This window comes from Colobus angolensis, unplaced genomic scaffold, assembly GCF_000951035.1.
Source record: "Colobus angolensis palliatus isolate OR3802 unplaced genomic scaffold, Cang.pa_1.0 Scaffold285, whole genome shotgun sequence".
NCBI lineage: Eukaryota > Metazoa > Chordata > Mammalia > Primates > Cercopithecidae > Colobus > Colobus angolensis.
In genome coordinates, this window is record NW_012116099.1 from 1,745,838 (window position 1) to 1,759,793 (window position 13,956).

The 13,956-nt window shown below is 38.0% G+C and overlaps 1 protein-coding gene across 1 annotated transcript in view; it reads left to right on the top strand.

Annotated features, from left to right (window-relative positions):
* The window catches only part of SLX4IP (SLX4 interacting protein), a 198,588-nt gene that overhangs the window by 163,746 nt on the left and 20,886 nt on the right, over positions 1-13,956 (top strand). The window contains exon 5 of the mRNA XM_011948867.1: positions 11,699-11,776. Coding sequence (XP_011804257.1) covers positions 11,699-11,776 — 78 coding nt within the window. The remainder of the gene's footprint in view (positions 1-11,698; positions 11,777-13,956) is intronic.

Genomic DNA, 13,956 nt, shown 5'->3' on the forward strand with positions numbered 1-13,956 from the left:
AAAAGAGAAGAAAATTACAAGTCAATCTCACCCAAATATAAAAGCAGAAATCCTAAACTAAATATTAGCAAGCCAAATTTGGCAATGTAGAAAACAAAATCATGATATCATACAAAGTTGACTCAGCATTAAAAGTCAATTTGTAATATTTACAACATTAATAAATTAAAGAAGAGCAATGCATATAGTAATTGTATAAGGTACAGAAAAAGCAACCACTATTTATAATAAAAATTCTTAGAAAATTAGGAATATGTCTACAAAAAGGCTATGACAAATGTTCTCAGTAGTGAGTGAAGCATTAACAGTGTTAGCTTTATAATAAGGAGCACCAAAAGATGCCTACCAGCAGCAGTATTCAACACGCTAATGGAGGAGTTCCAGCCCAAAGAATAAAAGAGGAAAAAAAATACAGGTGAAAAAATTGGAGATGAAGAAAAGTCCCTTTTTTAGTACATGGTATGATTGTATATGCAGAAAAGTCTAAAATAGATATACATACAAATTACTCAAATTTAAAACAAAGCTATAGCAAGCAAAACAGAATAGCACTGGCATAAAAATGGACCCTAGACCAACAGAACGAAATAGAGAGCCCAGAAATAAACTCGTGTATATGGCCAACTATTCTTTGACAGGGGCACCAAAAATGCAAAATAGGGAAAGAATAGTCTCTTCAATAAATGGTTCTGGGTAAACTGGGTATCCATATGCAAAAGAATGAACTTGTATCTTTGTCTTATACCATACACAAAAATTAAAATATATTAAAGTCTTAAATGTGAGACATGAAACCATAAAACTTCTAGTAGAAGACGTTGGGAAATGGCTCCTTGACATTGGTCCTGACAATGATTTTTTTGGATATGACCCCAAAAGACAGGTAACAAAAGCAACTACATCAAACTAAAAATTTCTGTGCAGCAAAGGAAACAATCAACAAAATGAAAAGGTAACCTATAGAATGGAATAAATATTTGCAAGCCCGTATAGCTGATAAGGGATTAATATCCAAATATTAAGGAACTCATACAACTCAATAGCAAAAAAAAAAAAAGGAAAAGGAAGAAAGGAAACAACTAAATTGAAAACCCAATTAAAAATGGGAGAAGGACCTAAATAGATATTTTCCCAAAGAAAACATACAATTGTAAACAGGTATATGGAAAGGTACTTAACGTAATTTTTCATCAGGAAATGCACATTATGATCACAGTGAGATATCATCGCACACCTGTTAGAATGGCTATTATAAAAAGAGGTAACAAGTATTGGTGAAGGTGTGGAGAAAAGGGAACCTTTGTATAATTCTGATGGGAGTGTAAATTAGTACAGCCATTAAGGAAAACAGTATGGAGACTCTTCAGAAAAGTAAAAACAGAACTACCATATGATCCAGCAGTCTCACTTCTGGGTATACATACAAAGGAAATGAAATTAGCATCTTTAAAAATGTGCTGTATATATACAGTGGAACATTATTCAGCCATAAAAAAAAGAAGCAAATCCTACTATTTGTGTCAACATTGATGAACCTGGAGTACATTATGCTACATGAAGTAAGTCAGACATAGAAAGACAAATGGTGTGTGATCTCATTTATATGTAGAATCTAAAAAAGCCTAATTCATAAAAGCAGAGAGTAGAGTGATGGTTGCCAGAGGCAGGGATGGGGACAGAGTCTGGCTGGGGGAAAGGGTCAATGAAGGAAGGAAGGGGAGATGTTGGGCAAAGGACACAAACTATCAGTTATAAGGTGAAGAAGTTCTGGGGAATCTAATGTACCCTGTGATGCCTATAGTTAATAATCATTGTATACTTGAAATTTGGTTAGAGAGATCTTTAAATGTTCTCACTGCAAGAAAAAGAGAGAGAGCTATATGAGGTGATGGTTGTGTTAATTAGTCTGATTGTGGTAATCATTTCACAATAGATACATATATCAAATCATCATATTCTACACCTTAAATGTATACAACTTTTATTTGTCAATTATACCCCAATAAAGGTGGGGAAAAAAGATTTAATAGGCATTTCAGCTGACAACATATAGAAGTCAGTTACAACAGCAGGCAGTTTAAAAATGTAGTTTTTAATAAATAAAAAAATGTAGTTTTTAGGAGATAACATTTACATGACAACACTAAAAAAACTTTATTCAAAGATATTAAATAAGTTCTTAAAAATAATTAGATTTACCATGTCAAATGTCTGGGAAGTCTCATTATCATAAAGATGTTCATTTTCTCCAAATTGATCTATACATTCAAGGTCTTTCTAATCCAACCCCGAAAGGACTTTTCATGCAACTGGACAAGCTAATAAAAAGATAAAAGGCCAAGAATAACTTCAGGTACTCCTGATGGAGAAGAAAAATAATGTTGGGAGTCAGGAGAGGAAATTGCCCTACTAGATTAAGATTTTTTATAAATAAAACTCAAGTAATTAACATAGTGTTGACTGATGATAAACCAATGGAATAAAGTGAGTCAGAAAGAGAGGTCTGTGTATGACAGAACTGGCAACCTGGGATCAGTGGGAATCTTCTGTTGAATATTCAATTTATTATTCATTTGGGAAAGAATAAAAATGGATTTCTAAATGGTAGCATACACAAAGTAAATGTTCATAGCACTGAGGTTTTTAAAATCAGGTTATAAAACAACATTCATCATATGATTTCTTTTTTGTAGAAGTAAGAGTATATGTGATTATATATTTTGAGAACAGACCTAGAAGATACCAAAAATCGAAGTGACAGAGGTCTCTGGGTGGTCGGATTGTTGAAGATTCCTTTCTCTTTACACTTGTTTTGGTCTAGATTTTTAAAAATACATTGAGTCTATGTTACTTTTAATTAGAAAAAACCATTTTTTTACTTTGAATTTTTTTAACTATTCTTGTCTTTTAGATTAAATTTAGCATTATTTTTCGCACCTTCTAAACTGCCTCCTCCCCTTACACACATACAAAATAACAGTTTCATTGTGATATTTGACTGGAATTGTCTGGTACATAATAGGTATTCGGTACATATTTGTTAAATAAATATGGGAACAATTCACATCTTTGTGTTGGTTAGCCCTTCCAGTTGAGAACATGTCATATTAATCTTTTCAAGACCTTTTCCTAATTAGTTAATGAAAGCTTTGTAATTTTTTAATGCAGATCCCACACATTTATACAATTATTTCTAAAATTATATAATCTTTTCATTTTCCCCCGTATTGAGTCAAACCCTTAACTGAGTATCATGTTATGTTATGTTATGTTATGTTATTATGTTATGTTATTTTTAGGGACAGAGTCTTGCTCTGTCGCCCAGGCTGAAGTGCAGTGGTGCAATCTCGGCTGACTGCAACCTCTGCCTCCCGGGTTCTAGCAATTCTTCTGCCTCAGCCTCCTGAGTAGCTGGGATTATAGGAGCATGCCGCCACACCCGGCTAATTTTTTGTATTTTAGTAGAGATGGGGTTTTGCTGTGTGGCTCAGGCTGGTCTCAAACTCCTGAACTCAGGCAATCCACTTGCCTCGGCCTCTCAAAGTGCTAGAATTACAGGTGTGAGCTACCGTGCCTGGCTGAGTATCTTTAATGTCAGACTTAAGAGTCAGAAAGATGATTTTAATGTAGAAAAACATGCCCTGTTTAGTAAGGTTAAGGACCTAGGTTTATTTAGCTTAGAATAAACAACTAAATTGAAACTGAATACCTATCTTCAAGCATTCGGTAGTGGCCAGCTTTCCTTTAGTTCTGCCGAAGACACACAAAAAAGAAATTCAACTGAAGTGTGAGGAATTTAGGTTAGAGATTGTAAACTGACAATAGAAAGCTACATTGGCTCTCAGAGACATATTATTTGGACCACACAATATATTTTAAAAGTTTGAATTGTTTGCAGAGTTAAAATTTGAAGAGATTTCACATAAAAACTTGGATTTCCAGCTTTTCTGATACCCCTGTGCCCTAGTTTCTGATGGCAGCTGATGGCTGGTTTTGAAAATCACTGCTGTCCCCTTTAAATAAGTCCTGAGCTCTCTCCAGTTTTCCAGTCAGAACCCAGCCCTTTTCCTGTTACCTGTCTTACCCCTTAGGCGTTAAGTTTGCAACCTCAGTTCATATAAAGGACAGATAAAGTGGCACATAGGTAGGTATAGCATCTTCTCGCTCTGCATTTTGGTGTTGTTTTTAAAAGATGGTTTTAATGTGGTCCTAGCTGACAAACAGGAAATGAACTAGGAGACTTCCCAAGGTTGTTTCTCGTCTTTTAGGTCCATGATCCTGTTAGAATAGTCCAGTGGTTCGTGAACTCTTTTTCTCATTGCACGTGATCTAGAATCTCAGAGTTGAAATGGACCCCCTGCAAGACAGGGAGACCACAGAGGGTATGCTTCATCTGGTGTTCCTCTGTAGGCACAGGAAATTTGAAATCTATTGCAGAGAGGCTTGCTTGAACAGCGAACAGTTCAAACAACCAGCTACCTCATTTAGAAGGCTTATTAAAAATCTCTGTTTCTTTTATGTATAGTTATTTAAAGATGAGTGAAGGGTTTTAAAGAGAACTTTGAGTTTTATAACTACACAGTATTATGTTATTCTTATCATTATGCATGGCCTGGCAGAGTTATGATTGTGGGAAAATTCAGAGTTTTGAATATCATTTCATCTATGCTCATTTCATCGATGCTTGTGTGTTATCCGAACACGGTTTTCATATTTAATGTTAAGGGCATTTTTGTAATAAACAAAAAAGTGGGAAAGCAATATGGGGAAGAAATCTGAAGTGATAATTTCTCAATTTGTTTTACTGTAAATTTTTGTCTCTTCTGAAAAGCTTTCTTATACCATGTTAACAATCTCTGATGGATCTCATAGAAAATGAAATCTGTAGCACATGTGTCCTCTGGCATTACCTATGAAGTCAAAAGGGTGACAGGTAGAAAATGTGTGTTTTTCTCTAAATAAATTCAGCTCCAAAGAATTATTTTATAAATAATTATTTTTTCACAGTTTTATTTTTTTTCATGAAACATTTCATGCCCTGTTTGTTTTGGCATTAAATAGACATAGCTTTTTTGTGACTCAGAGTCTAGTACTGTCCTTATTTAGGGACATGAAATGTTATCTCAAGGGAACCTTTTTGGAATCTCTAAATGTCTTGGATAATAAGTGAAATTTTTAGCCTAGGATCAAATATTCCACTTACCCACCCAAATTGTTTCCCGGTTGTGGTCTTAGACTAGGATCCTGTATGTATATTCCTAAACTTGTGACAGAACCCTTGGTTTTCAGCTCCTACAGAATAACCCCTTCCTCCAACCCCATCCATCACCAGCAATAGAGGAGGTCACACTTGGACCTATAACATGTTTCCAAAGGCCCCATCAAGGCTTTTTCACAGGCCACATCTCATACTTAGTCTCTCTTCATGTTTGAAGTGACAGCATCAAACTCATGGTTTCCCTACCCTTCTAGGCCTTTTGACAAGGACAAAGTGCAACTTTCTGAGTGACACAGTTTGGAATTAAAGAGTTACAGCTTCATTTTTCCTTAATTAGATAGCTTGAAAGCACACATATTCTTCATTTATTTTTTTCTTTTTTTTCTTTTTTTTTTTTGAGATGGAGTCTTGCTCTGTTGCCCAGGCTGGAGTGCAGTGGTGTGATCTCGGCTCACTGCAACCTCTGCCTTCCGGGTTCAGGCGATTCTCCTGCCTCAGCCTCCCGACTAGCTGGAACTACACTACAGGCGCATGCCACCACGCCTGGCTATTTTTTTGTATTTTTAGTAGAGACAGGGTTTCACCATGTGAGCCAGGATGGTCTCAATCTTCTGACCTCGTGATCTGCCCACTTTGGCCTCCCAAAGTGCTGGGATTACAGGTGAGGTCCACTGCGCCCGGCCTCTTCATCTTTTAAACATGTTGTATGTTCCTAGTCTAGTCTAATACCCAAGATACTGTCAGTACTCAGTTGGTATCAGCCTCTTTCTTCCTGTCCTCTTATTAAATCACAACCGAGTTTGATAACTGACTCATGACTTCAGACTGGAAACAGTCACATGTCTGAACTGGTGTGCAATGCAGAGCTGCTTCCAGGTTAGCATATAGTAATCTGATTGTGACAAAGTGCCCTTTCTTAAAGCAAATATCAGACCACTATCCAACCTACCTAAGTAAGCTTATCTTCACCAAAATTTCAACTGTCTACAAATTCATAATTTGATTTCTTTGAAATTATCATTAGGACCAAATTTTCAAGTCATCTGTATGCCAGTCTTTGCATTGTCGTTATAACTTTAGTTTGAACCTGTAATTTCCTAAAGCAGTTAAAGGAGAAGTCAAAATTAATAAATGACTGGCATTTTAAAAGAGCTTACAGGTTGACATTTTGTGTTTAGGCAACTGAGGTTAAAAAAAAAAAAAAAGCTTAGCTGGGTTCAGTGGCTCACACCTGTAATCTCAGCATTTTGGGAGGCTCAGGCAGCAGGATCACTTGAGCCCAGGAGTTCAAGACTAACCTTGGCAACATAGGGGGACCCTGTCTCTAAAAATAATTTTAAAACTGAGATGGGTATGGTAGCATGCACCTGTGGTCCTACCTACTCAGGAGGTTGAAGTGAGAGAACCACCTGAGCCTGGGAGGTTGAGGCTGCAATGAGTCGTGATTGTACCACTGCACTCCAGCCTGGGCAACAGAGCAAGACCCTGTCTCAAAAAAAAAAAAAAAAAAATCAAATGTACAATGGATTTGTTCCATAACACAACTAGCCTGATCCTCTTCCAAAGTTCAGAGTTCTTTTTTTAAAAGGTAAAGGGAGATTATTTTAGATTAAAGAAGATGTAAGCAAATACATCTCTTAAAATCCATGATCTTTGGTTGGATCCGATTCAAAGGAAAATCAGATCAGTGATACACATTTTGGGACAATGGAGAAATTTGAATATAGATGGCTATTGGATCGATAATGTCATACTCAGTTGTAATAATAATGTCGTGGTGATGAAGGAGAATTTCCTTGTTGCTCAAGAGCTTGGTTAAATGTTTAGGAGTAAGGTTTCATGATGTCTACTTCGAAAGAGTTTAGAAAATATGTATATGAAATAAGGCAAAATATTAACTATTATTGAATCTAGATGGTGGGTTTTGGGACGTTCATGACCTTTTTCTGGTTTTCTGAATGTTTGAAATGTTTCAGATTATCTGAGTGGTGATAATAACGAAGGAGTCATCTCAGGGAGAGAAGTACTGAGGGGCATCGTAGGTCTTCCTGAGCCTGCCTTGTAGTTTGGGAGAAGACTTTGCTGGAAGAGAGCCACACAGGTGGTGGGTGGGGTCCACAGTGAAGTAGAGTTCACCTGCCCGGAGGTCCTGATGGCTCACCAAGCCACATAGAGGCATTTTCCCAGGCTCCTCCATGAATGATCTCGTAATAGCTGTGGGAGAGGGCTTCCCACTGTTACGCACCAGACCACAGACTCCCCTTGGCAGCTGTGAGGAAGCTCAAGTCGCCTTGGCTATGAATCCCCTGGAAAACAAGTGAGGCTGGATAGTTTTACAGTAAAAATCTCTCATTGAATATTTGCTCTCAGTGTCTTGGGACTGTGAACTGTAACAACCCAAATAAATGACCACTCCCTTAAAACCATTACTCATTGGAGCACGGTACTACTTGAAACTAATCTACTGCCTTGCTAAGCCAGGATGGAATTTGTTCAACTCATATTTGAGTTTTTTTGTTGTAATTTTTGCCTTTCTGTTTATGAAGACTGCAAATTTCTAGTACAGCCATTTTGGAGCAGCTTATTTTAGACAGAATATGAAATAAAATAGTAGCAGGACTCATTTGTCCTTTCTTTCTTTCATAAGCATTACTGATCACCTCCCCTTTTTTTTTTTTTTCAGAGAGACTTAATAGTTTTTGATGAGCAACATAGGTAAGCCAGAATAAAGTTAGTGTGGTAACAAGTAATCATTTGAGGCTTCATTGCCGCTTTGGAGGTTGTTTGTAGAAGAATAGGGAGAAGTACAACAGCTTTTTACGACATATAGAGAGCAAATGGTGGCACAAGAACTGGAGACTTTTGGAGCTGCTTGGGGGCCAGGGGAGAAGATGGGATCTTGCTGAAACTAGATGATTGTGTTACATTAAGCAATTCAAAAATAGCAATTGTTTCTGGAAATGCACATATCCACAGACGCCTGGTGGTAAGATGTTTCTATTGCAAAGCTTTCTCTCCCTCTAACCCAAGTCTCTTCCTTTGTCTAAAGACAGCCTTCTCAGATTTAGGAGGACCACAATCACCAGCAAGAAAACAGGCATACTGAAATGTGATTTGCAAGTGCCTCGTAATCTTAATACGGTCATCCAGTAGTTTCCAAATGAGAAGATGATCACTTTATGATTTCCATTTGCTCTACTGACAAGTTTTCTGCATTTAAAACGCCAGCATAGCAAGCTGGGAGCTGGTGCCCCAAGTAGGAAAAGCAAAAGGCCTCTTGGATTCTTTGCTAAATTGCTGTTTAGCTTTAGAGAGTAGTGGAGCTTTGCTTTAGCCCTGGGTAAGTACAAAATCTCAGTGGCGTCCTGAACGCTGTGAAGTCGATTTCATTAAGAGCAAAGATAAGAATGTAGTCTTTATCATTGCCTGTTATCTGTAAATAAATGAAATACATCTTCCTAAGCATTTCAGTTCAGTGTGTTTCAAGCACCAATAATTTTCTCTGTTTGTATATCAAATTTAGTTTGCCATAAGAACTTACATAGTACCTTTCATGTTTAATCTCTCCTTAAGTTTCTCATTAAACAATAAAGTTTCATATGACCAGTGGAATTTGGACTAAGCAGGTGCAAATCTTTTTTACATGTTAAACTTGCCATTTCTCTTGTAGGTGCCATTTGAGCAGGTTTTCCACTGAAACCACTAATAACAATATGCCGTTTAGAAATGATTCCTTTTAACCTAGTTCTCTCCTAGGGGTGAGAGGTGTAAGGGTCAAAGTTTCAATAAACTAATTTCTCCTACTAATTTCAGTAACAAATCACTTGAAATCTGCCTTATACTGCTTTCTTTTTCTATAGGGGAAAGTGTCATACTGAGACTTGATTGTTCAGCAGTCCAAATAGGATTTAGTTATCACTCAAATAGTATCTTCAGATACCAGGCTTCCTGGACTCAAAACTGTAGCTTTCATGGTCAACTTCAGATTTAGCCCCTTCCTGATAATAACTTTTTTTTTTTTTTTTTTTAAGATAGGCTCTTGCTTTGTCGCCCAGGCTGGAGTACAGTGGTGACCATAGCTCACTGCAGCCTTGAAGTTCAAAACTCAAGCAATCCTCCTGCCTCAGCCCCCTGAGTAGCTGGGACTACAGGCATGTACCACCATGCCCAGCTAATGTTTTTTTGTATTTTTTGAGTGGAGGTGGGGTCTCAGTATGTTTCCCAGGCTGGTCTCGAGCTCATGGCCTCAAGCAGTCCTCCCACTGTGGGCCCTCAAAGTACTGAGATTACAGGCATGAGCACCACACTGGGACCGATAATAACATTTTATTGCTAAAGATTTTGTATAGGAAGAAGATTTTTGAAATTTTGAACATGCCTCCTGAATCTTAATCGCTTAGACCTATAGATCAGCAAAGGTAGAATAACTTAGATATTATATATTTTTTTCTCAGTTCTTTGGAAGACTTGCATTATAAATTAATACTTGAAAAACACTTTTAAATTTTGCTATCTGTGTTTGTGAGTTGCAAATTGTTAAGGATTCCACTTCTTCCCTCAGCAGTTGGACAAATAAACAGATGTAGGAATGACTTCCATTCTCTCAGTGACCTAAGAAATAACATACTTGTTTTAAAGCACTCAGAGTAATGTCAGTGGTGTGTATATTTTGTTTGACATTTTAAGCAGAAGAAAGCCACATGACTGAAATGCAATCTATTTTCAAGTGTGTTAGGAAAAAATATATTTTATCTCAGTAAATCCGGAGATTATCCTTTCATAGATGTCACTGTTATTGCACAATCTGCATGACTAAAGTAATTGTTCTGTCAGAAGCATCGCTTGTTTAGACAGCGTCAAGTCTGCGGTCACTGATGTCCTGGGTCTTTCTACAGGAGTGTCAGAAGGATACTGAATATGAAAGTGGAAACTTCTTTAATTGTATTCTTTACCAAAGGTATTGCAGAACAACCATAGTCATGGACTTTGGAGAATCTGACAGTCCTAGAAATTACTTCCTGCAACTCTTGGCCGCTCCAGTTTGACACAGGGGGACCCTCACCCTGCTCTGGTGGACCTTTTGCTTCTGATTCTTCTACCAAATAACTTGACTGCTGACCGTGATAACCAGGAACAGTTTTACTATGATTTCAGGAAAATCATCAATAAAGTAGTTTATACCTGGAGGGAAGCCAGAAGAGAGGAGGAAGGGAGGGAGGAAGGAATTAAGCTGGCACTTTCTGTGACCCATCTGAAAATCTGTTGCCACCCTATAAGATGAATGATAATGTCTCCATTTTCACACATGGCATTTACTCTTCAGGGTCAGGCTTCTTTCATGTAACATTATGTTTGTGAGATGTATTTCTGTTATTACCTGTAACTGTAGCTCATTCATTTTTAGAGGCAATATAGTATTTCAGTGTGTGACTGTATCCCCATTAAAAAATTTACTGTTGATGGATATTTGCATTGGTTCCAGGTTGAGACTGTTGTGAAGAGTGCTATTGTGAACACTGTATGTTCATACCTAAGTTCAGCTTTAGATATTCAAGCATTTTTTTTAAAGTGGCTGTACCAATTTGTATTCCTGCCAGCAGCGTATGAGAATTCCAGTTGTCCTACATTCTTGCCAACACTTAATGCTCTGTCTCTTTCACTTAGGCCACTCCGGTGAGTTGGAGAAATTAGTTTTTTCCTCATGTCATATTTCTTTTCATCTCATTCTATATAAAGATTTTGACATACTTGAATTAATTTATTTATAGGCAAAATACATCCATGTTCAAATAGGTATGAACTGCTTCTTTTTATGAGCTAATAAGCACTGAGTATCAGAAGGTGGCTAAGATCTATTTGCAAGCTCCGACTGAATTATCCCATCTGAAAGTCCTAATTTTCAGGCACATTAGACTTCTTCATTTAATTCATTTTACAGTTGAAGTAGCTGAGACACTTCAGGGAGCAGGGACTACGCCAGGCGTCATGGTCAGGCCTCCTGGAGGAGGCAAGATAGTAATGTTCACCCTTACCTCTCAAGAGAAGCCCTCTGTTAATTCCTTTATTCTTTTGTTTACTAATTATTATTATTTTAGATAGAGTCTCACTCTGTCAACCAGGCTAGAGTACAGTGATCTTAGCTCACTACAACCTCCACTTCCCAGGTTTAAACGATTCTTCTGCCTCAGCCTCCTGAGTAGCTGGGATTACAGGTGCCCGCCACCTCACCCGGCTAGTTTTTATATTTTTAATAGAGACAGGGTTTCACCATGGTGGCCAGGCTGGTCTCGAACTCCTGACCTCAAGTGATCCGCCTGCCTTGGCCTTCCAAAGTTGGGATTACAGGCGTGAGTCACCGTGCCCGGCCTCATTTGCTAAATAATTACTGAATGCATCTTATATGGCAGGCACCGGGCCGAACCTGAAATTTAGTGGCAAACAAACTTTTAACTTAGTGTGATATTCCCTTTCACTTTACAGGTTATGGCTTTCAAATCACAGCCTATTTTCTCAAGAGAGGGATACGTCTTCGCTGTATCAGGAACTCACAGAATGCTGGTAAGAAGCCAATTTCTTGGTTTATCAGACATTTCACACAATCTGCTTGCCCTAAGATAGAGAAGGGATGAAAATTAAGGAATGGAGAGTCCCACTTGCTTCATTGCCTTCATGTCCTTGAGTGTGTCTGAAAGTTTGTGATTTCTCCCAGCTTGTACTGTGTTTACTGCCTCTCTGAGAACAGTGAGCCGGGCCACATCATGCTTTCCTTTCCTGATGCATCTCAGCACTTTCTTTGAGTTTTCAGAGTGACTCAACACAGTTGAACTATGAATCACTTCAATATTGTCTGTGCACACCAAGGCCCTGGCATATGGAGCAGGTGTGTACACAAGAAAGCTCTTTCCCAGCCCAGAGCTCTCAGAGCTTTCCCTAGGTGTGTGATGAGGCCACTTTCCCACGTCACTTCCCTAAGTCTAGATGTCCCCTAAGGATATGATTTCAAATTTGTCCAGCCAGCAACAGTAAAGTCAGAAGCTAATGATCTTTCTCCAGGTTGATCTGAGCACTGGAAAGAAAATTTAGGTCACCTTCCATGGACGATTTCAGTATATATATATATAAGACATGAAATAGGAACTTTAAAAAATTAACTGTATAGAGGCCTGCTGTGGAATCTTCATGATTATCTGCATTTTCTTAACTATAAACTCTGCTCGAATATGTTACTCTCTTTTTTGCTATTGTTTGTTTTTGAGTGCAGTGGTGCAATCATGCTCACTGCAGCCTCAGCCTCCTAGGCTCAAGTGATCCTTCCATCACTTGAGGATCCCAGCCTCCTAAGTAGCTGGGACCACAGGTGTGTGCCACCATGCCTGGCTAATTTTGTTTTTTCTCTCTCTTTTTTTTTTTTTTTTTTAAATTTTTGGTAAAGAAGGGGTCTCACTATGTTGAAGCTGGTTTCAAATTCCTGGGGTCAAGCTGTATTCCCGCCTTGGCCTCCCAAGGTGCTGGGATTACAGGCATGAGCCAACATACCCAGCCTCAGATATATTGCTTTCTTAACAGGCCCTTCCACTTTGTTCAACTCTCTAGTAAAATAAGTCAGCTAACCTTGTATCTGTACCCTTTATGATAAGGACTATCATTGCCTAAATATTTAATTAAATATTAAAATAATGCAACTCTCAATAATGACCTAAACAGAACAAAAGGGTGCAGAAGTTGCTTTCTGTTAATACCTGGCACCAAAATGTTTAAAATCTGCCATTCTAACATTGTTACTTTTCAGAGGTAGAAATGCAAATATGGAGGAATTATTTGATAGAACTACTGACAATTTTGAATTCCAGTTCTGATCCACTAATAAACTGTTGTATTTCAATTTTATGATTTTTTTGGGAGGGGAAGGTGGACAGATAATGAATTCTGTGGTTCAATTTCCACTCCCATAAAATGATAAAAAGGCTATTTACCATTTATCTCAATAAAGTCTTTTAAGAACTAATGAATAAATATTAATTGCTTTGCTAATTTTGTTCTTCTGGCTTTTCAAAGTCCATCTCTAGTCACCTAGCCAGATATCATACCTACATGGGATCAAAGTTTAAAAACACTCAGGCCCCCACCTGAAATGGGGGCTTTCCTCATGAGAAGGACTAATTGGGAGTGAGACCAGAACAACAGGTTAATCCCTAATCATGGAGGGTTTTGAATGTTGGGCACTGGGGAGCCATGGTAGGTTTTTGAGCAGGATGAGTGGAGCTCTTTTTTTAGAACTGTTAACCTACTGTTCTGAATAGGATAACTTGGAATAAGGAGGGTGACTGCCAAGGAGACAGCAGTGGTTGACAGGATAAGGAGAGAGCTGTTACTGGAACAACAACTCCTTAGGCCTTTTGGGATCATTTAAGCTAGTCTAGTAGTATAAGGTGTAGCTTGTTTAAATTCTGTGTCCATACAATTGACACCTTCTTGCTTGGCTTCTAAGCGCTGCATCAAATTGAGATACGTTATTACTTCAAACAGTCATTGCCATCATGTGCAATGTACCTAAAAGGCTTTACTCACCTGATTCATAATATCCATCTTTAAAAAATGTTGGTCTCATGTAAGAGGGAAGCTTTCTTTGTTAGAAAAATGACTTGATTTCTATCACAAGTATCAGACATGTGTATCATAAAAATATTCAAGCAGTACAACCAAGTATGAAAAAGGGAGAAGAGCCCCTCCCCACCCAC